Source organism: Neofelis nebulosa, chromosome 17 (assembly GCF_028018385.1).
Source record: "Neofelis nebulosa isolate mNeoNeb1 chromosome 17, mNeoNeb1.pri, whole genome shotgun sequence".
In the NCBI taxonomy this organism is placed as follows: Eukaryota; Metazoa; Chordata; class Mammalia; order Carnivora; family Felidae; genus Neofelis; species Neofelis nebulosa.
In genome coordinates this window covers 7,545,022-7,570,716 of record NC_080798.1, presented here as the reverse complement: position 1 = coordinate 7,570,716, position 25,695 = coordinate 7,545,022, and the positions used below count along the sequence as shown (strand labels likewise).

At 49.2% G+C, this 25,695-nt stretch overlaps 2 protein-coding genes across 4 annotated transcripts; both read right to left on the bottom strand.

Moving 5' to 3' along the window:
- Positions 1 to 8,996, bottom strand: KLK13 (kallikrein related peptidase 13). 3 transcript variants are annotated; one of them, XM_058708472.1, is made up of 6 exons: positions 8,896 to 8,996; positions 8,308 to 8,394; positions 3,912 to 4,101; positions 3,404 to 3,669; positions 2,115 to 2,251; positions 1 to 552 (listed from the first exon to the last, which is right to left on the bottom strand). In XM_058708472.1, exons 2-6 carry the CDS (start codon positions 8,357 to 8,359, stop codon positions 358 to 360), a joined length of 840 nt encoding a protein of 279 aa, XP_058564455.1. In that variant the 5' UTR covers positions 8,360 to 8,394; positions 8,896 to 8,996; the 3' UTR covers positions 1 to 357. The 3 variants fall into 3 exon arrangements, with proteins under 3 accessions (XP_058564455.1, XP_058564456.1, XP_058564454.1); XM_058708473.1 differs by lacking the exon at positions 8,896 to 8,996 and adding an exon at positions 8,695 to 8,757; XM_058708471.1 differs by lacking the exons at positions 8,308 to 8,394; positions 8,896 to 8,996 and having other exon boundaries at positions 3,912 to 4,465.
- An 11,129-nt stretch (positions 8,997 to 20,125) lies between these two features.
- Positions 20,126 to 24,991, bottom strand: KLK14 (kallikrein related peptidase 14). The gene is made up of 6 exons (XM_058708496.1): positions 24,338 to 24,991; positions 24,194 to 24,255; positions 23,233 to 23,404; positions 21,250 to 21,503; positions 21,009 to 21,145; positions 20,126 to 20,420 (listed from the first exon to the last, which is right to left on the bottom strand). Exons 2-6 carry the CDS (start codon positions 24,231 to 24,233, stop codon positions 20,256 to 20,258), a joined length of 768 nt encoding a protein of 255 aa, XP_058564479.1. The 5' UTR covers positions 24,234 to 24,255; positions 24,338 to 24,991; the 3' UTR covers positions 20,126 to 20,255.
- Positions 24,992 to 25,695: the final 704 nt, after the last annotated feature.

Below are 25,695 nucleotides of genomic sequence, written 5' to 3'. Positions count from 1 at the left end.
TATTGTTGAGATGAGTCAATGAATGTATTTAAGGGTATTCCACAGACAGAACATTCAGATGGCTATCTGGGATTCTGTTGAAACAGTGGGAGTCCTGGAACATTGGGTTGAGATATTGAGGGTACTGAGGTATTTCAGGATGCAGTATGTGGGAGACCATGATATCGGAAGTGACTGAATGCTTCTGAAACACGAAATGTTGGCCGGGATCAGAGGTTCTGAGAATACGGATCACTGGTTCAAGTGGAACTTTGGGAGGGGCAGAGAAGGGCTGGGCCAATGGAGTGAGGAGGGTGCAGAGGGAGGGAGGGAGGGAGGGAGGGAGGGAGGAAGAAGGCAGGTGAGCCAACTCAGCTTTTACTGTGGGCCCTTCCCCTTCGTCCGTTTCCACTCTTGGGTCCTGTGTTTTTGAATCGTTTCTCGGATCCACACAACATATTGAGAGACTCGAGTATAGACACCAGGCCGGTTGGGCTGCCCACATGGGAAGTCTCCCCAGGAGATGATGCCATGGAGTGTTCCATTACAGATCAGGGGGCCCCCGGAGTCGCCCTGAGTGGGGGAAGAGAGAGAAGGGGGGTCCTTGGTGGAGGCAAACAAAGGCACAGGTGGGGACATATGGGAGAGAGTGAAAGATGGACACACACGCAGAGCAGAGATAACGAGAGACAGGACACAGACAGGGCTAGAGAAAAACAGGAAGACGAGAAGACAACCAGAGAGGAGAGTGACAGCAAAAAAGACACAAAGAGAAAGGTGGAGCTAGATGGACCCTGAGACCAAGAACAAGAGAGAGACTTCTCTCTCCACATTTTTCTCTGCTCTTCAGTCTTGTTAGAGTGGTTACACCTTACCTCAAAACCCACCCTTGGTTCTCTGCTACCAACCCCACCTTGTGCCCACCCCCCCACACTGTGCTGCCCCCAGCCCTGCTATGGATTTATGGCTCCTTCGTGCCATCTCACTATTGGGCAAACTCACCCACATCTGGGTATGGTTATGTAGAGCGTGTACTCTCACTTCTCCCTACTGGACCCAAGACACTCCTCATTGATCAATCAAGGCACACGCCATCTTTCCGACTAAACCAAAACTCAATCTCAGAAGCCTCCTCTACCGGATATAAGTTTTGCTTTTTTGTGCTTAGTGGAGGTTTTTGCCCAGGTAGCACCCATTTCCTCCCATTTTGATAACTGCCCCCTGATTTTCTCTTTTGGGGAACAGCCCCTCCCTGGCCCACACACTCAGTCATGTAACAGACTCGGTCCATCAGAGAATCCCACAGCTCTGGTCAGAGTGAAGGCTCAGGACACATGACTTAAGTCAGCCTAGTGAGAATCATGCTCAAGATGTTTATGTAAACAGGGGCGCTGGGGTGGCTCAGTCAGTTAAACATCTGACTTCGGCTCAGATCATGATCTCATGGTTTGTGGGTTCGAGCCCCACGTCGGGCTCTGTGCTGGCAGCTTGGAGCCTGGAGCCCGCCTCAGATTCTGTGTCTCCCTCTCTCTCTGACCCTCCCCCACTCATGCTCTGTTTCTCTCTCAAAAATAGATAAACATTTTAAAAAAGGATGTTTAGGTAAACACTTGGAAAACTTTTTCTGATCGAGTTGCTTAGGAGGGTGAGATGTGAGCCCAAAGCTGCTGGGAATAGCTTAACTGAGGATGAAGACAAAAACAGAAGAGAGAAGAGCTGAAATGAAGAGAGACAGCATTTTAAACACATTATTTGTGCACCTGGATCCATCCGTGCCTGAAGCAAGACACCCCTGGACTTTGCGGTTACAAAAGCCAGTGTGTCTTGCTTTTAAGCTGGTTTGAGTTGGGTTTCTCTCACAACTGAAACAACACCAACCTTTATGCATCTCAACACAGGGATCTGGGCAGCCAATGCCAGTCAAAGCCAAGGCTTAAGATGAATTATAGTCTCCAGTCACGGGTACTTCTCTTTTTATCTCGACCCTCTATGCTAGGGGACATGTCCTCTTAAAACACTGGTTCCCCCAAGGCTAAAATGAAGCTCTCCCCCCCGAAGCTGTCCCTGCCTTCATTCTGGCTTCCCATCTTGGCCCATGGCAACCTCCCCGCCCCCTTGCCCCATGCCGTTCTCACCTCACAGGAGTCCTTGCCACCCTCTTCTGTGCCAGCACACAGCATGTTGGGTGTGATCTTCCCCGGGTAGACCTGATGACACTCCTCATCTGAGCGAAGCTGGATGTTGGCACATTGTAAGGTTGGGGGGTAACTCACTGGGAAGGAGAGAGAGGAAGGTCTAAGGATGTCTGTCTCAGCCAGGCTACAGGGTGGGAGTTAAACAGGAGAGTCGGTAGAAAATGGATGCAAAGAGGAAGATGGGGAACAGATGGGATATGTATCTGGGGTAAGGGATGGAGGAGACAGGTGTGGAGAGAAATGGGGCAGGGGAGGTGGAGGCCAACAAGAGGGGAAGATTCGAGAATGCAGGAAAGTGGGAAGAGACATAAAAGGGAGAGGAGAAGAGGGATAGTGACATGTGGTGAGAGACAGAAGATTGGGGGTGAGGAAACAAGGGGACGGAAAGCCGTGTGGAGACAGATGGCAGATGGGGGAGAAAGAGGGAAAGGAGACAGGGAAGAAGCCAGGGCACTGCTAAGGAGATGCAAAGGGCCCTTGATGCTATGAAGATCAGTTTTATATTCATGCACATGTAACTTAAACACAAAGGATACACCTACACGTCCTTACATTTAACAAGTACATACCTGCCAATATATCAAATGCATTAAGTGACAATTTATTTAAATATATTTAGGTATAATTTGTCTAATACATAGTTTATATGTAAATGTATTTAAATAAATACATAATATAGAACTTATGATCTAAAAAAAAAAATCAACCTACATGATAATTTTCATATTTGGATACAAACGTGTAATGTGTTGTATTTATATAAATATATCATACATGTAATATATAACACATATTACAATATCTATGTTTTTACTAATTTATATATTTATATAAAGGATATAGAAGTTTATATATCTGATCTGTAACATTCTATAAAATATATAACTTCATGTATATTTATATAAAGGATATGTAACATAACTTTATACATATTTATAAATGTATATATATTTATATAAGGATATATAACTATATAATCTATGACATATGTAACATATAACTTTATATTTATAAATGGACATTTGTATAAAGGAGATATATATAACATGTTACCTTATTTATAAATGTATATGTATTCATATAAAGGATATATAACATATATTATATATCATATTACTATACATGTATTGTTTTATATATATAAAGGAATCCTCCTCCAACCTTCCCTCCCTTTTCTGCCCGGTTTACCCAGCCACTGACACCTCAGGCCACCTGTTGAGGGTGCATACCCTGGGGGCTGGTGGTGGTGCCCCAGCCAGACACCCGACAGCAGGTGCCAGCAGGGAGGCAGTCTTGGGAGAGGGGCACAACACGGATGTGGTTCGTGAGCTGGACCGGTGAATGCAGCTCCAGAAGCATGATGTCGTGGTCATGCTTCAGGTGGGTGGGGCTGATCTGGTATTGAGGGTGGGGGATAGAGCGGACTACCTCCCTCACCTGCTCTCCGGCCTCCACACGCCCCAGGGCATGCTTGCCCAGGTAAACTCTGTACCCTCTGTGGGTGCAGGAAGGGGGTGATTAGAGAGGTTAAGCCCATCTCCACCACCTTCCTCCTCTCCAAACATCTCCTTCCACATCCTCAACTCCAGTCCCATTCAAATCCTCTTTCTGGACTTCATTTCCAATCCCAAACCCCAACCCTAACTCTGACTTCATCCTCAATCCAGATCTACCCACCCCCTCACCACCCCAGTCCTGTTCTCATCCCTACCCTCATGCGCCCCTGACCCCACATACTCCTTCAGACAGTGTGCTGCAGTGAGGACCCATTTGGGGTCAACAAGGACTCCCCCACAGAGCAGCCGCTTTTGCACCAGTAGGGCTGCCTGCCAGGGCTGAGAGTGGGGACGGCAGGTGTAGCCCCCCGGGAGAAACCCGCTGGTCCCATTAGTGCCGTTGAGAATCTTGGGATACTCCTGAGAGATACCTGGTGAAGAAGAGAAAATGTTAGGGAATTGGGGCTCAGGGGGAGAAGGAGGCCTTGGGCTTGGGGAGAGGGTCAGAATTTTGCTCTGGGTGACCAGGAATTGATGATTCATTTGTTGGCCTCTGGGAGTTGCCAGCTTCCATGTAGTGGAGAGGAGTCAGGGCAAAGAGGTGATGATGTCCTTTTCTGTATAAGTGCTAACTCCACTGGGGGCTCACAGAGTCCATGGAACAAGCCTGACTTTCTCCCCACCTGCGTCTTCCCATCCCACCATGGAGACTGACCTATAGATCTACCTAGGCAGTAAGTATGTACCCATCCACCCATCCATCCATCCATCCTTTCAACACGTATTTACCAGGTGCCTCTATGACTTTAAATAAAACCCATAGGGGCGCCTGGGTGGCGCAGTCGGTTAAGCGTCCGACTTCAGCCAGGTCACGATCTCGCGGTCCGTGAGTTCGAGCCCCGCGTCAGGCTCTGGGCCGATGGCTCGGAGCCTGGAGCCTGTTTCCGATTCTGTGTCTCCCTCTCTCTCTGCCCCTCCCCCGTTCATGCTCTGTCTCTCTCTGTCCCAAAAATAAATTAAAAATGTTGAAAAAAAAAAATTAAATAAAACCCATAGCCTAACCACTTTCAAATTCAAAGTTTGCAGGACTCTGTATCATCTGACTCTTACCAGCCTCTTTGGCCCCATCTCCCATCTTTCCTCTTCACACACTCTGTTCCAGACTTGTGGACCCATTCTCCAGACACACAATACCCTCTGAACTTGCTGCTGCTGCTTCATTCTGGACAGTTCTTTCTATAGACCTGTGCTGTTCAATATGGTAGCTGCTAGCCACGTGTGGATATTTACATTTAGATTCATTAAAATGAAATACATTCAGTTCTTCAACCACACCTGTTACATTTGAAATGCTCAAGAGCCCCACATGGCCAGTGTCTACTATAGTGGACAGGGCATATATAGGACATCACATATATGAAATATTCTATTTGATGGCACTCAGAATCTACAGGCTACATGTCTTTGTCCTTCTTGACTCTGAGAGCTCAGTTCAGTTCAAACATTACCTCCTCGGAGGCCATCCCAGATTCCCGGCCACCTGGTCTAATATTGCCCCTCCTAGCCCCCCAGTCACACCCTATTACATTCACCCAGTTGATTCCCATCAGAGCCATGATCACTATTCATTTCTCTCTCTGTTTACATTTATGTGTTTTTTTTTTTTTAATCTCTGCAATTTGACTATAAGGTCCATTGATAACAGGCACCTTAACTGCTTTATTCAGAGCTATATCCCCAGGACCAAGCACAGTGTCTGGCACATAGTAGGTGTTCACTCAATAAGTGTTGTGTGCTAGGCACTATGCCCAGCATTGGAGACATAGCAATCAACAATGGGAAAGTCCAATCCTAAATGTGCCACTTTCTGGCTGGGTGATGCCCTACCAGTTGCCAGGCTTAGCTTTCTCATGGGGCATGGCACCTGGCATAGAGCAAGTGCTCAGTAAGTGGGGACTGTTATTAATTATTAGCTATAGGGGTGTCTGGGTGGCTCAGTCAGCTAAGCATCCAACTCTTGATTTCGGCTCAGATCATGATCTCATGGTTAATGAGTGTGAGCCCTGCATTGGGCTCTGGGTGGACAGCTCAGAGCCTGGAGCCTGCTTCAGTTTCTGTGTCTCTCTCTCTGCCCTCTCCAGCTCATGCTGTCTCTCTCTCAAAAATAAACATTAAAAAAATTATTAGCGGGGGGCCTGGATGGCTCAGTCAGTTAAGCGTCCGACTTCAGCTCAGGTCATGATCTTGCGGTTCGTGAGTTCCAGCCCTGTGTCGGCCTCTGTACTGAGTGAGAGCTCAGAGCCTGGAGTTTGCCTCATACTCTGTGTCTCCTTCTCGCTTTCTCTCTCTCTCACGGCCCCTCCCCAGCTCATGTTCTCTCTCTCTCTCAAAAAAAAAAAAAAAAAAACATTAAAAAAAATTATTAGCAGGTCCCCAGCTCTGTGGCCAGTAGGCTCTTCTCCTCCCTGGGCCAGCTTCCCCACCTACATAAGCCACGGGATTAGCTCAGTGGTTCTCAAAATTGGGGACAGGAGTCTTGGTGGACACAGGTCATTTAGGTGGTACAGAGATGAGGTATAAATGACATCAAATGGCAGCCTCAGAAACTGAGTCACTGTCCAGTTCTCTTCCAGTCCTCATTTTGCCAAGCAGAAATGGAGCTCCGTGTTGGGACTGATATGCTTTTAATACCTCTCTAATCCTCGCTGAGCTCACTTTTTATTTTTTTTTTATTTTTTAAAAAAAATTTTTTTTTTCAACGTTTTTTATTTATTTTTGGGACAGAGAGAGACAGAGCATGAACGGGGGAAGGGCAGAGAGAGAGGGAGACACAGAATCGGAAACAGGCTCCAGGCTCCGAGCCATCAGCCCAGAGCCTGACGCGGGGCTCGAACTCACGGAGTGCGAGATCGTGACCTGGCTGAAGTCGGACGCTTAACCGACTGCGCCACCCAGGCGCCTGAGCTCACTTTTTAAAACCTGGAAGAAACAGAAGCCTTTAGCTGGCAACCTAAAATTTATCTGCCATTGTTGTTTGGGGAAAGGTCAAAAAAGGCCCACTACCGGCAATGTCAGATGGTCCAATCCAATAAACACATTGTTTTTGTTGTTACATTGTGCAGGATTTATGTTTTCCTCTTACCTTTTATTTATAGCAAAGGGTGCTCTTTTCCATTTAGGACAATGATATAAGTTAAAAAAAAGTTTAAAAAAGTTAAAAAAAAAAAAAAGAGTTGACTCTAAGCAGACCATTAGATCTAAAATAATGAATATGGTTTGCCAGAACCTCAAGTCCAGGATGCTGGGGACAGGGCATGATCCAATGTGCATCAGGATCCTGACTCAGGCGCCACAGGTGTCTTTGGGGCAGGACCTGCTGTCTCAGAGTCCCAGGGTTTTAGCTGTGAAACTGGATTAATTATAGTGTTCCTACCTCATAAGGCTGCTGAGGGCTCCATAAGATGATGCATGTGGAGCTCCTAGCCCAGGGCGTGGTACCCAGGAGGGGCTTAGGACAAGGGCACGAGTCCTGGGAGTGGCAGCAAAGGAGAGAAACCACCCCACCTTCAGGCCAAGGGTGGTGCCAGGTGCCTGAGGACTCCTCCCTCCTCAGGTCTCGGCTCAGGGGTCCAGACCTTTGGGTGGCCTTCCAAGCCAGGAGCTGCCATTCCATCTCAAGGCTCCTGGCTTGGCCCCTTGAAGCCATCACCTCCTGTCACAGTCCTAACTAGTTATTAACTAATTATTTGAGTAATTGTTTGAATAATGCCTGCATCCTTCCCCGCTAGGCTCTGGATGCTAATAGCCTGAACCGTGTCTGCTTGCACAGCACCCAGAACAGTGCCTAGTGCTCAACAGCTTGTTGGTTAGATGAATGGCTATGGATGAATGGATGGACGGAAGGACGGATGGGTGGACAGGTGATGATGCCTGAGAATCTGCCTGCAAATTTGCCTTAAACATGAGGAATCTCTGGGGACCGACTCAGGGTAGAATCAGGTTTGGGGGTCACCCCAAGAATTAAAGGAAGAACAAACTAGAAGGCTCTGGAAGAACCTGATAATGAAGAGTGAATACTAATAAAGTAATGACGACTAACTTTTCAGCCCCTTCCATGTGCCACGCATTAGCTCATTCTAACATTCACAACAACCTTTCCTAGGAGGGACTTAGATGTTCTCATTTTACAGATTAAAAAACACAAAGAAGCTCAATTACTTGCTCAAAGCGGCAGCGTCAGGATCTGAACCCAACTCTCACGATTGCCCTGCTTGAGAGGGGAGGAGGCTGCTGCGGGGGCAGGGGCTGCAGGTGGGGGTGAGCTTTCCACTGCAGAGTAGGGCAATCAGAGAAGCAGCTGGTGAGGAACATCCAGAAAACTTATAAATAGGAGCGGGCTCACCAGAGCGGGGACGCCCCAGGGAGGGGTCTGGGGTCGGTGGGGAGAGTGGGCTAGCCCCGGCCCAGAAACCAGGTCACGCAGGGACAAGCAGGAAGCTCTCAGGGCTGTCCCTGCGGGACCCGGCCTCGAGTGGGCGGTGGGCGGGGCTCAGGGCTCCCACGCCCCCTCCTCCTGCCCTGACCCCTCCTACCATTGTTCCGGTGGCCACCCCGCCTCCACCCCCGCGCATTCTTACCGCCTGACAAGGCCACCGTCAGGAAGGCGATCACAGCGGCCAGGGGCCACATGGCGGCTCCGGGGTGGGGAGCAGGGCGGGCGGGGCCTGAGAAGTTGTGGGGGAGGTGTTAAGGGCTGGCTCGAACCCCCGTCTCTGGCCGCCCCTCCTCCCCACCTGTGCGCCTGCACTTTCCAGTCTAAAATCTCTCCTTCATTAAGAGCCTTGGGCCTGGAATCTGCACCCCCGTCCCAAATTCCATCCTCGGTGGGGAGCCCAGTAAGGAGGCCAGAGGGGCAGGGGGGCGTGCACAGCGTGCATCCGTGCCCTCCAGCGAGATGGGGGCCTCAGTACCCGCTCCCGCCGCTCTCTGACCCCTTGCTCCCCTCTCAGGGTCGTCCCGGGCACCTGGTCTCAAGCAGCTTATCTTTCAGCGTGCTTCACCCTCCCCTGCTCTGCAGATCTGTACCTCTATAACTGAACCCCTGGCTTCCTGCCCCATCTCCCTGACTCAGCTGTTCTCCCTCTTTTCCTTTCCCAGCTCACATCTCCCTCCTCTCCCCACTCCTCCCCTCTGATGCTCCCGCCCCTGCCCCAGGCGGACCCTACCTCTGTGAGAGGCCCGGGTGCAGAACTTCGCCGCCAGCTGCTTCCAACTTCAGCCTGGACCCATGGCTTTTTAACCCCTGAATTCCCTCCCCCAGCGCCCTCAGCATTTCCCTGTTGCTGGCCTCCCCCTCTCCACCCCCAAAGGCTCAGTAGGCTGCTGCCTGGCACCCCCCAGTCTGGGTTTGGCCCTTCCGCTTGGGGCGGAGCTCCAGGACAAGCTGGGACCCAGATCTGGCCCCACCCAGGCCCCATTTGAACCCACTGTGAACTTGGGAGGCAGCAGGACTCACTTAGAGGGAAGGGGAAAGCTATTTCCTTCCTCAAACCCACCCTAAATTCCAATGGCCCTCCCTAACACCAATCCATTTTCCATCCCACTTTCTAATCTCTCCAACCCCTGTGCACATCTTTACATCCATCAGCTTCCAAATGGCCATTTTCCACCCTATTCCTATCTCCCTAATTTTAACCATACCCCATACAGTCAGCCTATCCCCCAAACACAACCCCATCAACAGCCTTATCTCAAGTTTATCCGGACCTCAAACCCAACACATCCAAATTCCAGTTCCCAACTTCATCTCCAGCACCAGCACACGGAGATGCCTAAATTCCACCATTGGCCTTCCCCCACCCCCACCCCCATCCCCACCCCTAAAACCATCAGGCACCAGAAGGGAATCTTCAGATAGGTGGCTTAGAAAGTCAGCTGTACTGGACTTGGATGGGGCCCGGAAGAGCAATATTTTGTTTGGGTAAATGGCCTTTAAGGAGCAGGGACAGTTGGGGTGAGGGAGTCCATGGGATGTAGGTGGAGAGGGAGAAGCAGGAATTGGAAAGCTCTGGGGGCCAGGAAGATGGGGAAGAGGAAGGAGGAAGAGGTGGTGTTTTGGGAATGAGTAGGTGTCTCTTGGAACTGTGACTGGGTGGGGCCATGAATTAATCCTAGGGGGTGGAGGGGGCAGGATTAAGGATTAAGGAGGGCAGAGGTTGGGTCAGAATTTGGAAGAAAGCCAGGGATGGGGATCAGATGAAGTTGGGAGAGAGAACAGTGGTGTCAAAATGAGGATAAGGGATTAAGATGCCAGAGTGAAGGTTCACCTCAAAATAGTGTAGTCCATGTTGGAGAGGTTTAAGTTCGGATATAGGGATCAAATCTAGTGACAAAAGATAAGTTTTGTTTTTTTTTTAAGGGATCTAACCAGGACTCTCCTGGTTAGATAAGCATACATCAAAGATTTTATTTTGATCCATTAATAAATGATGGAGTTAGTAAGATGTTACAAAGACCCACACAGGTAGAGGCAATAAGGAATACTGAAATAGATTTATAAATAGATGGAGAACTGGTTTATTCTACATGGGTGGGGAGGGAAATTAATTGTACTTCACCTGACAAAATTCATTTGTATGGTTATGGTTATAGACAAGAATGATTTGCAACTCTATCAGCTGTCTATAATTTACAGAGTCGTAAAGTAGCTGAAAGACAATAACAGAGGCAGAGACCGCGTAAAATCAAATAACCTACTTAGTTTTCCATCAGAGACATCTGTTGGGTTCATCTCAAAGTCTTTCACATTTTTTCCTTGCACTGAGAACAAAAGTTCATGGACAGGTTTAGGATGGGTCTGATGACAGCACTGGGAATGCAAGTGAGTCTGGGGGGAGAATAGACACAGGGTGAGGATGGGGTTCTAGTTGGTTTTGAGGATAGGACTGAGTTCTCAATGGGAGGGTTCTGGGGATAAGAATGTTGATGGAGCCATGATTGAGGATTTGGATGGGAGGTTTTGAAATATAGCTGAGCAGGTGTTGTGGGTTGACGGTGATAACAAAAACTAGATGTGAGGTTAGGTGTCTGTGTTGCAGAAGGGTTTTTTGTTTTTTAATGTTTATTTATTTTTGAGACAGGAGAGACAGAGCATGAGTGGGGGAGGGGTGCAAAGAGGGGGAGACACAGAATCTGAAGCAGGCTCCAGGCTCTGAGCTGTCAGCACAGAGCCCGACGCAGAGCTCGAACTCACGAACCATGGGATCATGACCTGAGCCGAAGTCGGATGCTTACCCGACTGAGCCACCCAAGCTCCCCTTAGTAGGGTTTTGATGGGAATGGACCGGCTCATAGCTGTGAGCTTCTCTCAAGGTGACAGAAAAAGTATTGTCTTTCCCCACCTTGAAATTCCCTTACCTCACAAGGCTGGACCCAGAGTGGGTCCTGAGTTCACTCTTTTGGAGTAGTGTTGGGTTCAGGTTGGGTGGAGGGAGGATGCGGGAGGAAGGAGGATGCAGGTTAAGTGAGGTGACTGACACTCTTGTGTGGGAAGTCCGGGTACCTATGCCCTCTTGTGGCCTGGGTCCACACTTCCAGAAAAGGCTTTCTCACTTGGGAAGGGCTCGGTCCTGGAGTAGGGGTGGCTGGCTTTGGTATTTGCTTAGGGGTGAGTACCAGGTCAATGCTGATATTAGGGTTTATGATTGGCCAGGACTTAGGTTGCTGACTCATGTTGAAGTGAAGTCATAGACCCACCAAGAGTTGGGTGCATTCCATCCCCTCACATGATCAATAAGGCAACTGGAGCCCATGGAGGGCAGTGAGCTGCTGAAAGTCCCAGAACTAGACCAAATCCAGCTGTACTGTCTCATAAATCAGGGTCTTTTCCCTGTCAGAGGGCAGGGCTGGAGAAAGGACTAGAAAAAGAGACAGTGGCCTTAGTGGTTCAGAGTTGAGACACAAATGATGTGAGTCCAAGTGGCCAAGCGACATGGCCACTCATTGTCCCCATTTGCAAAATGGTGCTATCAACAGCACATACCTCATAGAGGAGGGTTAAATGAGTTAATATTTGAAGGTTGCTTAGATGAGAGCCCGACAGAGACCAAGGGACACAAATGTGCTTGTTAATTAAGTAAAGCTGGAAATGGAGGTAGCCTGAGGTTTCCAGAAGCCCCACCCTAGCTTGGCTTCAAAATGGGGTTCTTTGTCAAGCAAGGACTGGAAGTTCTGGTTGGAAGTGCTGGCTGGCTGGGATGAGAAAGTTGGCCCCACACCCAGGCTCAGAGGAGAGGCCCCAATGCAAACATGAAGGGAGGGGGAGACAGAGAAAGATACAAAGGGATAAATACACAGAGATAGAAAGACAGGGTGGGTAGGAGAGAACAGAGGAAATGCAGAGACAGAGAGAGAAACAAAGGCATCGAGATGGAGGGGCACCTGGGTGGCTCAGTGGGTTCAGCGTCTGACCCTTAATCTCAACTCAGGTCATGATCTCGTGGTTCATGAGTTCGAGCCCCACATTGGGCTTTGCGCTGATAATGCAGAGCCTGCTTGGGATTCTCTCTCTTCCCTTTATCTCTGCCCTCCCCGGCCACCGTGCTTGTGCACGCTCGCTCACACACTCTCTCTTTCTCAATAGATCAATAAACTTTAAAAAAAAATGTCGAGACGCACAAATTATTCTCTGTATCTGGGTACGTGTTGTTAAGGATGTCGGTCCCAGTCATCATCTTTGCCGTGCAGCAACAGCAAACCACTTTTCACCCATCAGAATAGCAAAAACTAAAAAGGTCACTCCTGCCACCTACCTGTGTCTGCGCCCACATCCTCTGCCTCCTCTCCTATTTCTGTAGGTGAACAGCCTGCACCTCCCGCTAAGACGGACCCCTCCACTTGTGCCTGGGGTGGAGGCACAAGTCCCTTCTCACCTCCCGTCCCTTCTCACCTCCCTGGGAACATTGTGCAGCCAGCATTTCTCTGCTCCCTTGCCTGCATCAATTTTTTTCCTTCTCCATGAACATACAAACATATTACATACAGTTGCTCCCATGTTCCATTAAAAGAATTGGAACAAAAACCAAACCTCTCAAACCTTCATGCTCTCCTTGAGCATTCTGGCCCCAATTTTTTTTTTTTTGGCCCATTTTTTTTTTCTCCCCTTGACTGCAGTTTCTCCTAAAAAGTTGGCTACACTCACTGTCTGCAACTCCTGTCCTCCTAGTCTCTCTCAAGCCCGCTCCATGGCACCAAAAACTTCAGTGTTGCTGAACCCATCTTACTTGAGCTATCAGCAGCGTTTAACAAGCGGATCACTGTTCCTTCAGAGATTTTGTTTTTTCCTTGGCTTCTGGGACACTATACTCTCCTGGTCTTCCTCATTGTTCACTGGCTGCTCCTCATCCGTGTCTGGTGCTGGTTTCTCCTGGCCCGTCTCTACATGGCGGAGCACCTCAGGGCTGGGCACTTGGTTCTGTCCTCTCCTCAGTCTACACTCACTCCCTCGGTGATCTCATCTGGCCTCGTGGCTTTACGTGCCATCTACCTGCTGACGACTCCCAAATTTACGTCTCCAGCCAGATGTTTCTCCTGAACTCTCAACTTGACATCCAACTGCCTGCCCCACATCTGCATGTCCAAAACCAAACCCCGGGCTCTCAGCAGCTCTCCAGGTCCAAACAGGCTCCTCTCGCAGAGTCTTGATCTTCTCCACTGGTGGTCTCTCCTTCCTTCCAGTCCTCAGCAGTGAAAAAACCTTCATCTCTCTTTTGGATTCCTGCTCCCACATCCCATGTCCATTTTATTACCAAACCTTGTCGGCTCTGCCTTCGAAATAGATCCCCGATCTGACCGTTTCTCAACACCTTCCACCATTGCCACCTGGCACCTCCCAGCTGCCATCATCTCTCACCCGGGGTTATTGCAAATTTTCTACCTGGTCTCCCTGTTTCTGGACTGTCCACCTTCACTCTGTTTTTGATGTGGCAGCCAGAGTGACCTTTTAAGAAAACGTAAGTCGGAACAGATCACTCCTCTTCTCAAAACCCTGCAATGCCCCCAGCTCACTCAGAGTGAATGTCCCATGTCCTTATGGTGGCTGACAAGCCTCTACACCATCTGGCCCCAGTGGTCCTCTGACATCATTGACCCTCCCCTCTTTCCCACCCTTCTGATGCCAGGCTCACGCTCAGAACCTGCTGTTCCCCCAACAGGAGGACTTTTCCAAGCCAGATGTCTGGTCTCATCGATTCTTTTCATTCTCTCTTTGAAGACTTTCCTGACCACCATAGTTGGGAATTCCCAGGACAGTTTCAACGAATGACTAGAAGGACTCACAGAACCCAAGGAAGCTGCTATACTGTGGTTTCAGTTTATTACAAGTAAAAGTGTAGCATAAAATAAGCAGGGGGAAATGGTGCACAAGGGAGTCCAGGAGAGGCCCAGGCACAAGCTTCTGGACATCTTCTCTCAGTGGAGCTGTGCAGACACTGCCTGTTTCTCCCAGCAGCAATGTGTGACAGCACATACAGAGTACTGTTAACCACAGAAGCTCCCCTAAGCTTTGGTATCCAGGGCTTTTTTTTTTTTTTTTTTTAACGTTTATTTATTTTTGAGACAGAGAGAGACAGAGCATGAACAGGGGAGGGGCAGAGAGAGAGGGAGACACAGAATCCGATACAGGCTCCAGGCTCCGAGCTGTCAGCACAGAGCCCGATGGGGGGCCCGAACTCATGGACCGTGAGATCATGACCCGAACCGAAGTCGGACGCTTCACCGACCGAGCCACCCAGGCGCCCCTTGTGTCCAGGGCTTTTATTTGGGGTCAGTCACATGGGCACATGGCCTTCTGCTTGCATAGCTGACCTTAGTCTCCAGCCCCTGCAGAGGTCAAACTGCCCCAAGGCCTCTACCATGTCGGGTTTTTTTTTTTTTTAGTTTTTTTTTTTAAAGTTTATTTATTTATTTTGAGAGAGACAGACAGCACAGGTGGGGGAGGGGCAGAGAGAAGAAGAGAGGGAATCCCAAGCAGGCTCCATGCTGTCAGCGAAGAGCCCACGAAGCCTTGGGCTCTAACCCACGAAGCCGTGAGATCATGACCTGAGCTGAAATCAAGAGTCAGATGCTTAATCGACTGAACCACTGAGATACCCTCTACCTTGTCATTTTTATTAGGATAGACTATCTGGCACAACCAAGGCCCCCAGGTAAACAAAGACACCGTTACCAGGCAAAATAACACACTAAGGCAAAACTTTCTTTTTTTTGTAAATTAAAAAAATTTGTTTTTGGTTTATTTATTTTTGAGAGACAGAGAGCAGGGGAGGGACAGAGAGAGAGGGAGACAGAATCCCAAGCAGGCTCTGCACTGTCAGTGCAGAGCCCCATGCAGGGCTTGAACCCACAAACCGAGAGATCGTGACCTGAGCCGAAATCAAGTGTGAGATACTTAACCGACTGAGCCACCAAGAGGCTTGCAAGCCTTTCTTTCTGTGCAGGTTGTGGACAACTCAGGCCTGTTGAGTTAACCCTTCGTTGTGTAACACCTCCTGAAAATCGTAACCCTCCTCTGACATTTTCTATCCCCTTATTCTGCTTTACTTTTATCCAAGGCACTCACTCCCATCTGTAATGCTTTATGTATTTACTTATTCATTTATTTATTTCCTGTCTGCCTCTCTTTTAGAAGTGAGTTCCCTGGGGGCAGAGGTGTTTATCTGTTTTGTTTTAAAACAGTACCTGGGGTATAATAAAATTCAATGAATCTTTGCTGGACTAACGAACGAAATGCAGGCACTGCTGAGGGTGTAGGGAGATAAGGATCCTTCTATCTGGACAAAAACCTGCTAGTACCTGGTGACATTGATTAAGAGTAGGCCTTTTGGGGCTCCTGAGTGGCTCAGTCAGTTAAGTGTCCGACTTTGGCTCAGGCTCAGGTCATGATTTCACGGCTGGTGGGTTCAAATCCCAGGTCAGACTCTGCTGACAGCTCAGAGCCTGGAGCTTGCTTTGGATTCTGTATCTCTCTCTCTCTCTCTCTCTCTCTGTCTGTCTCTCTCTCTCTCTCTCAATCTCTCTCTCTGCCCCTTCCCCACTAGCACTCCGTCTCTGTCTCTTAAAAATAAATAAATATTAAAAAAAATTTTAAACATGTTGTGTGCATGCCATGGTGCTTCTCAAGCTTTCAGATGCATTCTGTCCCTGGGGATCCTGTTAAAATGCAGATTCTGGTTCATTTGGTCTGGACTGGGGCCCAAGACTCTGACATCACAAAAGCTCCAGGTAATTCTGATGCTGCTGTTTCCTGGACCGCACTTTGAGAAGCAAGTGGTGCTCTCCAATAGACCTTCTTGTGATGATGGAAATATTCTATTTATCTGAGCTGCCCAATTATGGCAGCCATTAGCCACCAGGTTACTGAGCACCAGAAATGTGGCAAGAGCAGCTAATGAGTGGAATCTTAACGTGTATTGAATTTAGCTCATTTTAATTTAAAAATTAAATGACCACATGTGGCTAATGGCTGCCATACTGGACTGCACAGGTGGAGAAGACTCTGTGGCAGTTAGAGGCAATAAACTAGATGAACAAACAGCAACACGAACAGATGATTAACACAGTGTTTGGTGGAATAAGATCACCTATTTAATGCCTCAACCCTGGGGCACTTGGTTGGCTCAGTCGGTAAAGCATGTGACCCTTGATCTCAGGGTCTTGAGATCAAGCCCCATGTTGGACATAGAACCTACTTAAAAAAAAGTACCTCAACCTGACTCCTCACCTACACCCACCTTCCGTGTACCCTACTTCATCCAATTTAAGATGTTGATGATTGTATTTGCACTATTACTTTGCATACCTCTGAAATAGAGAAAGACGATGTCGATTAAATCATGATACAATGCTAAGACACTACTGGTTGTAAGATGATTCCCACTTCAGAATTGTTAAACATGTGAAGGAATGTGCACCTGCGAAACAATAAAATGCAGTACTGAACCATCACAGCAGGGAGTATAAGTTTGGAAATCAGATTAAAGTAATCTTTGATCTAAACTACTTTTATTTTGGGGTGCCTGGGTGGCTCAGTCAGTTGCGTGTCCGACTTTGGCTCAGGTCATGATCTCGCAGTCTGTGAGTTCGAGCCCCGCGTCGGACTCTGTGCTGACAGCTCAGAGCCCGGAGCCTGCTTCAGATTCTGTGTCTCTCTCTCTCTCTCTCTCTGCCCCTCCCCTGCTCATGCTCTGTCTCTCTCTCTGTCAAAAATAAATAAACATTTAAAAAAATTTAAAAAACCCCAACTTTTATTTAGCGTTATAGAAGGATACAGGCCAAGAATTACAGCATGGCTGTATCATCATCTCACCAGGGGCCTGAAGGTACCTTAGTACACAGCTGCTCTTGTCCCCTTTGCTCCACAGAGCTTGTATGGCTGTTGCATATGTGAGCCAAAGTGTGTCTGTGTCACCTGGACACAAGGTGCAGCCTCCATGTCCCAACAATCTTTGGAATTTCTGTAGTCATGCGGTTCCCAGACCCAGCACCTGAGAACTGTCAGATCCTATGTTGTCCCTCACAGCAGAGCACGTGAACACTGGTAAGGCCACATTGCCTTCCACTCTGAGCTCTGCAGTGTCCCAGTGCAGAACTACGAGGAGACAGAGGCTGGGATCATCAGGTCATTCCTAGGGACATTCACATGTCCCACACTGCACTGGTAAGGATTTAACTCTCCAAGGATTTCCCAAGGGTTAATTCTCCAGGGTAAGGATTTAAGCTCTCCAAGAAAAAAAAGCTTTCGCCAATTTCTTTTAATTTGTTTGTTTATGTGTTTGTTTGTTTATTTATTTATTTAATTTTAAGAGACAGAAAAGGGGGGGGGTGGAGAGAGAGAGAATCAAAGCAAGATCCATGCCCAGCAGTGAGCCTGATGTGGGGCTCAATCCCACAGCCCTGGGACCATGACCTGAGCTGAAATCAAGAGTCGGACACTCAAGTGACTAAGCCAGCCAGGTGCCCCGCTTTTGCCAATTTCTGTGGCACAAGTATTCCTGCTTGGGCTGATATCAACCTCCCAGGACAATTTCACAGGACACAGAGTGAGAAAGAGATGTGCAGAGCTCACAGTGACAGATGTAAGGCAATAAGACAAATATAACTTCAAAGTATATAAATACTCATGAAAATAATGAGGAATTGATGAATGTTGAGTATTAATTGAACTTGTTTTGAATATTCATCGTTCAATTGTAAGTTTATGTAATTTAATATTTTTAAAGTTTTTATTTATTTTGAGAGACAGAGAGAGTGCAAGCAGGGGAGGGGCAGAGAGAGAGAGGAAGAATCCCAAGCAGGATATGAGCTGCCAGTGCAGACCCCGACGCGGGGCTCCGAACTCACAGACTGTGAGATTATGACCTGAGCTGAAATCAAGAGTTGGATGCTTGGGGTACCTGGGTGGCTCAGTCGGTTGAGCATCCCACCTTGGCTCAGGTCATAAGCTTGCAGTTCATGAGTTTGAGCCCTGAGTCAAGCTCTGTGCTGACAGTTCAGAGCCTGGAGCCTGCTTCAGATTCTGTGTCTCCCTCTCTCTTTGTCCTCCCCTGCTTGTGCTCTCTCTCTCAAAAATAAACATTAAAAAAAAAAAAAAGAGTCAGATGCTTAACCGACTGAGCCATCCAGGCACCCCAATGTAATTTAATTTTTAATAATGGTTGTGTTTACCAACTGGCTCTCAAAATTCCTAAAAACTGGCCAGTTGGCTTTTATGAGTTGGTTTGAGCTGGCTCTGGTACACACTGGGCTGGTCTCCTGGCTCAAGTTTACTGACCTTTCACTCTTAGGGGCTTTCTGCTTTACTTTTATTATTTTATTTTTCAAAAAAAAATTTTTTAATGTTTATTTTTGAGAGAGAGACAGAGCGTGAGCAGGAGGGGGGCAGAGAGAGAGGGAGACACAGAATCTGAAACAGGCTCCAGGCTCTGAGCTGTCAGCACAGAGCCCGATGTGGGGCTTGAACTCATGAATTGTGAGATCATGACCTGAACCAAAGCTTAACCAACTGGTCACCCAGGGAGCCCTTGAAGATTTTTTTTTTTTTTAATTTATTTTTGGGACAGAGAGAGACAGAGCATGAACGGGGGAGGGGCAGAGAAAGAGGGAGACACAGAATCGGAAACAGGCTCCAGGCTCCGAGCCATCAGCCCAGAGCCTGACGCGGGGCTCGAACTCACGGACCGCGAGATCGTGACCTGGCTGAAGTCGGACGCTTAGCCGACTGCGCCACCCAGGCGCCCCGAAGATTTTATGTTTAACTAATCTCTACACCTAAGGTGGGGCTCAAACCCACAACCCCAAGATCAAGAGTCATATGCTTCACCGACTGAGTAAGCCCAGTGCCTCTCCACTGTACTTTTAAATTATGTTGGTCGTTTCTTGTCTATCACCTTCTGCCAGAGTGTCTGCTCTGTTGGGGGAGGCATTTAGATTTATCTGGCTTGTTCACAGCTCAACTTCCAGCACCTAGAACAATGCCTGGTGCACTGTTGTAGGCAATACATAGTCTTCTATTTTTTTAATTTTTTTAACGTTTATTTATTTTTGAGCGAGAAAGAGTGGGGGAGGGGCAGACAGAGGATCTGAAGCAGACTCCAGGCTGATAGCACAGAGCCTGACATGGGGCTTAAACTCATGAACCGTGAGATCATGACCTGAGCCGAAGTCAGGAGCTTAACCGACTGAGCCACCCAGGCGCCCCTCCAAGAAATAGTCTGATGAATGAAAGTGAGAAAGAGAATGAGATCCATAACACAATGGCTTCATGTAAATGAGAAGCAACACATTGTGACAGGCATGTTTTGCAAGGACTCATGGTGTTCAAGGCCATTTGTGTTGGTGCCTGTGGGGAGGGAGGGGACTGGAGCCAGGGATGACAGATAGAAATAAAGAAATAAAATGAGAGCAGAGCTCTGCCAGGACTTGAACTCCAGCAGGTGATTAACTCAACTCTCCTCACCTGAGATCTGATTAGGAGAAAGAGGACCTTTTTATTTGCATAGGGTTTTCCAAGAAACAAGGTGGGTCTCTGCCCTCCCTGCCCTGGACCTCAGCAGTCCCTGCTCACAGGACCCAGCCTCGGGAGGGACGGTCTTGTTCAGGGTCATGCCGCGAGGCTGGGCATTTCCCTCTACCACACCAGATGTAGGGAATGGAGGGTGACTCCAAGGGAACAACACGGACCCCATTCAGCCACTTGTGTGTACATATCTGTCAGATGCATTAAATGAACAGGTGAATGGACTTTAGGATTATTCCATTTTTATTATTATTTATCTAGTTTTTAGAGACACTAAGCTTTGAAAACGGTCTTCTTTGGGGTATGATGCCAGTTTTGTGTTTTCATGCTCTTGTCCCTGTACCGAAGGGTCTTGAATAATGGTGTTGTGAATAAGAGTCCCCATCAAGAAGGTGGGGGCCCAGACTCCTGGGTCTGAGGGAGGAGGAGGGCTGGGGGGCTGGGGGCTGGGACTCCTGGGTCTTGAGTGGAGAGAGCAGGGTCTGGGGAGACAGCTGGGCAGCTGATGTTAAGTCATACCAACAACCATCTTCTCCGTATGGTTTTCTGGATCCAGGTCTGGTACTTGCACAGGTTGGTGTAGACCCCAGGGTAGCCGGGCAGGGCACAACGCTCCATCCCCCAGGAAACGAGGCCCTGGAGCTGTCCTTTGCACACCAGGGGTCCCCCTGAGTCGCCCTGAAGGGGAGAGGCCGAGATGGAGACACCCATGGACGACAGGTGGCCAGAGCCGTGGGTGTGGAGGACTCAAGAGGCAGAGATGGGGAAGAGGTGGGCTGAGACCCCTGGACAGGGCTCTGGAGATATCACTGCCTTCCCTTTTCACGCTTCCTTCTGTCTCTTCCCCTTGGGGCTCACTGTGCTGCTCTAGAAAACTGTGTGTGCCTCTTTACATCTCCCTGTCTCTGGAGTCACCTCTCAGGGATGGACTAAGGTCTCTAGAGGTGCTGAGCACAGATTTGCAGGTGACCAAATATAATAACAGCAATGAGAGCAGTGATCAGAGCTAAGTGCAGGCACCACCCTGAACTCTTTCCATGAACTACCATCTGATTCCATCGTGTGCTCTAAGAGGAGCTACCCCTGTCTGACAGAGGGATTAGGCCTGTTACCCAAGGGTATACAGCTAGGATGCAGCTGGACTATTACAATCTCTCTCAGTTTCTGGGGATACCTCCTCTGATTTTCATGCTCCTGAGATCCTTTGGTACCCAAGTGCCAGCCCCAAACAATCCCCTTCTTCCAGCTCTCCTTTCTGCACCTCACCTGACAAGAGTCCTTCCCTCCTTGGGGAACACCTGCACAGACCATGCCGGCAGTGATGGCTCCGGGATAAGCCCCCTGACACTCTTGATCCGAGAAGATGTTGATGTTCACGCATTGCAGGGAGTTGGGGTACCTGGCTGGGGGTACACTGAAGGGTTACGAGTCGGGTTTACCTCCTCCTCCCTCAGACCCAGAAGTCCAGTCCCCCAGCCCCTCACTTCCAGGATATAGAAGTACTTACCAACGGGGCTAGATGTGGTGCCCCAGCCAGACACGAGACAGGGGGTCCCTGGGCTCATGCAGGTACTGGCCACGGCAATGGGCTTCACCGCCCTCCCCAGCCGAACAGGCCGCTCCAGCCGCAGCAGCATCAGGTCGTTGTTGTGGGTCCGGGAGTTGTACTGGGGGTGTCGCACCTGGCGAACCACACGCAGCACCTGCTGGGTAGCCTCCCAATTCTTCAGGTTGTGCTTGCCCAGGGCTACATGAAGGATCCTGGCCCATGACCCCCAAAAGCAGCACTGCTCAGGATCTGACCTGGGGACCACTCCCCATCCTCTGGCCCCTTTCCCTTCCCTGCTGATGAATTTCCCACAAGTCTAACCAACTTTGGAACATCAGCTGGACTCCTGTGCCCTTTCTCATAGCTTGGGCTCTCCCTTGGGTCAATCCCACCATCCACCCCTTTCTGTCTTGAGCTGCGTTGTGGTTTCTGGCTTGGGTGTAAGGTAATGATTGGGGGTTCTTGGCTCAGTGCTGGGTTCTAGGCTCTGAGTTCCAACTGAGACTCTGGGCTATGGCTCTAGGCTCTAAATCAGAATTGATATCCTGGAGGAGGCTCCTGAGAGGCTCCATCCTGGTGCCAGCCTGGCTTCTGGGTTCTAGACATTTTGAACTTTTGAGTTGAAGCTAGAATTTGGGTTCTCTAGATGGAGTCTGGATCATGGCATGCGTTTTAGATATGGGTATGAGCTTTTGGTGTTAGGGTAGACTGCAGATTCTATTCTGAGCTCTGCATTGTGGTATGAGTCTTGGTTCTAGATGTTTATTTGAGCTTTTAGTTGTAGGGTAGGCTCAATTCTATATTGAGCAATGGACTGTGATCTGAACTATGGATTCTGGACATGGATATGAGCTTCAGTTCCTAGGTTGAGTTCTGGGTTCTTGCTTAAACTCTGGTTTATGGCCTGGGTTTTAGACGATGGTTTGAGCTCTGTCTTTCCTAAACATCAGTCTGAGTTTTTGATTCTTGGGTGGGCTCTGTTTTAGATTGAACTACAGTTATGGTCTGGGCTCTTGCTTCTAGACTCTGGTCTGAGCCTTGACCTCAGGTTGAGCTCTGGGTTCAAGATGGAGCTCCAGGTTATTGCTTGGATCCAAGTTTCTGGATGCTGTCTTGCACTCTGGACTTTGCATTCTAGACACTGGGCTGAGTTCTGGGCTTTAGGTTTGACATGAACTTCAATTTATGGAATTATATCTTAGTGTTTATAGGTACTGGGTGAGCTTTTGTCAGGGATCTAGGTTCTAGGGTTTGGTCTAGACTTCTGAGTTCTTTATGAGACTTCAGATTATGGTCTGCATTCTGGGATTTAGACACTGGGCTGAGGTTTGGGTTCTAGGCCTTTCAAAAAGGAGCTATAGACTAGACTCTGAATTAAATATTGTACCTAGAATGGGCTCTGGTTCTGTCTATCCTACACTCTGAGCCCAGAGCCCGGAGGCTCTGTGCTCGCAGCCCAGAGCCCGGAGCTGTATGTTCTAGCTGTAATCAGAGTCCAGGATCTATGGCTGGACTGCAGGTTCTAGACTAAGCTTTGGATTCTAGGCAGTGTTCTGAGAGGGGTCCTGAGTTTCTGAATGTAGATTGTGCCCTCAATTGAACCACCAATCTGGAATGGGCTCCTAATCTTGGTCTCTATGTAGAGTTTGGCCTCTAGATGGATCTCCAGATAAGTTAGCTTCTAATTTTTGTGTGGGACTCTAAGCTGGCATATGGGTTCTAAACTGTCAATCTGCTTTCAGAATCTAAGCCGAGTTCAAGATTTATGGTTGGATTCTATATTCTGAGCTGTGTTGGTAATTCTAGGCTCTTATCTAGACCCCAAACCAGGATCCAGCTACTACATTAGGTTCAACACAATGCTCTAGGTTCTTAGCTGAGCTCTGGGACTCTAGACTCTAGAATTCACCCTGCACAGGAATAGGGGAGGGGGTTACTCACGGGCGGGCACAGTGAGCAGCGGTGATGACCCATTGGCCTGACAGCAGGACCCCTCCACAGAGGAAACTACGAAAGGGACCTGCCAGTAAGGCCGCCTGCCATGGCTGGGAGTTCTGGATGCATGTATAACCACCAAGTATCTTGTCCTTATCCTCTTGGCTCTGTGCCATGGCTAGGAACAGGCAGAGGTGGGGTGTGGTGGGGAAAGCAGATGAACAAATGCTTTCCATCCCCAACTCTCTAGGACATCTGGGACCCACAAATCCCTTTTCTTTTCCTAACCCCTAAACCACCTGCCTCTATTTGTCCCACCCAGTCTGAGATATGCCCAATGTTGCCTCCATTATTGCCCCAACACAATCAGGGAGTTTTCTGACACCCACCCCTCCCCCACCGTCACCTCCATAGTATATTACTTGATCCCATGGCTGCCTCATCCAGGGCTCTGACATATCTACTACCCTTGACTCTACTCTCCCATGAATACTTTCTACCACCACTTTTCACAGGATACCACCATTCCTCCCATTAATTCTTCTCCAACACATTCAAGGAGCTCCCTGCCCTTTATCCAATCTTCACACTCGTGTGGACCCCCAGGATCCACTGTCTCACTACACACCCACACCACCTACCATCACGCCCACAATCACCACCACCAACACGCCATCTTTCCATTAGTTTTGCAGCCCTCCTTTTTAAATAAAACCTAGACAGCACTGGATACTTCTCCACAATTTCTCATTTATTCCTCCCCATCTCCTTCGACTCCTGCATCCTGATATCTCCACAACTCAGAATTCAGGCCCCTTCTGCATGCCCCTCAGTCATGACCCCCAAACCACCCTCCTGTCTTTTCATCAGGTCATCCATGAGCACCCCAGGGTCCCAGGGAACACTTTCCATCTCTTCTCAGCATGCCTAGGGGACTGCCATACTCCGGATCTCACTGCTGTCTTACCTAGAGCCATGATCTGGAGTGCTGTCAGCAGGAGGAGCATTCTGGGGTCTGGAGGTCAGGTTCTGGCAAATGCAAAGAGAAAGTGAGAGAGAAGGAGGCTGCAAGAGACCCAGAGATGAGGGACAGAGACAGTGAAGGCCTTACACAGAGACCAAGACCCTTCAAGACGTGGATGCGTCTCTGTGTGTGCAGGAAGGGGGGTGGTGCCTTGATTCCTTGTCACTCTGTGGAGCCCTTTTATCCCTGGCCGGGGCAACAGGCCCTGCCTCCCCCACCCCCGCCCTTCTCCTGACATTTTTTTTATTGCCCATTTCCCATTCCAGGACTCCAAGACTCCCTGGTCCCATCTCCTCCCTCCCTTCTCTGGTCAGAGAGGCAGCCACCACATTAATGAGAACCCGCCCAGGGAAGGTGTTTAATCTGGGAGGAACCCAGGGAGGGAGGGGGACCCCAGGGCAGGGTGGACAGAGTGGGTGGCTCAGGGGAAGGTGCTGGTAAGGGTTGGGGGTAAAGAGACACAGAGAAGACTGGGAAATGTAAGAGAAGTAACATAAGAAGGTGGAGAACCAGAGAAAGAGTCAGAGAAACACAGACCCGAGAGACAAGTGTCAGAGGGAGAGAGACTAAGGAAAGATGGGGAAGGAGAAGGAAGATGAATGTGGACAAAGGGACAGAGGAGGTGGGGGTGGGGGGGGAGACAGTGGGGCAGGCACAGCACAGAGACAGTGATTCATGGAGAAGGGAATGTGGGAAAGCTAAGAAATAAACAGAAAAACAGGGAAGACAAGGAAGACAGGGAAGACAAGGAAGACACTGAAGGCAGAACAGAGACACAAAGAGAACCGAGTGAAGAGAGAGAAGGAAGGCAGGATCACCACCCCTCCCCCACCCCAAACACACAAAATAATAGCAGGAGGACCGGAGGATGAAATGCTGGAGGAGGGGGAGGACGATGCAGGACCAGGCAGGTGAGGGGGTGACCAAGGGAGCTAGGGCACAGCACGTGGTGGGGACGCACTCAGAGGAGACAGGGAGGCAGAGATGGGAGGTGACAGCAGCCTGGAAGAGGGAGGCAGGGGGTGGAGCGGGGAAGGGCAGGAGACACCTGGGACTGTCTTGTCCCCTAGGCTTTCTGGCTTTGTGGTTCTCACAGTCCTGAAAGTCTGGGGAACAGGGACCCCAGTGGGGAGGAGAAGGAGGAGTGGAGAACCGGTGTCTCCCAACTCGGCAGAGGGGCGGGGACAGAGTGAGAGATGGTGACCTAGAGAGAGGGAGGGAGACAACGGTGAGGTGGGGGAGGGCTCCAGACAGCCCAAGGAGGTGCTCTGGGTCCAAGGGACCCCTCCTAACCTGGGGTAGGGCATGCTGCCCTCAGTACAGCACCTCCCCAGCCTCTTAAATTCCCTAATGACTGCAATTTGTCCCTGGGCCTGAGCAGGGCACGGTGACTCAGGAGGCAGCCTGTGCACTCTCCCTCTCTCAAGAACCCTCCCTTCCCTCTC

Coding starts and splice junctions, on each gene's coding strand:
- KLK13 (XM_058708471.1), bottom strand. CDS start 4,213: ATGAATCATCAATTCCTGGTCACCCAGAGCAAAATTCTGACCCTCTCC. Junction 3,670..3,911: donor GCAGCACACTGTCTGAAGGA/GTATGTGGGGTC, acceptor CTGCACCCACAG/AGGGTACAGAGTTTACCTGG. Junction 553..2,114: donor GTGGCAAGGACTCCTGTGAG/GTGAGAACGGCA, acceptor TCCCCCACTCAG/GGCGACTCCGGGGGCCCCCT.
- KLK14 (XM_058708496.1), bottom strand. CDS start 24,233: ATGCTCCTCCTGCTGACAGCACTCCAGATCATGGCTCTAG. Junction 23,405..24,193: donor ACTCCAGATCATGGCTCTAG/GTAAGACAGCAG, acceptor GCCTGTTCCTAG/CCATGGCACAGAGCCAAGAG. Junction 21,146..21,249: donor CACCACATCTAGCCCCGTTG/GTAAGTACTTCT, acceptor GTGTACCCCCAG/CCAGGTACCCCAACTCCCTG.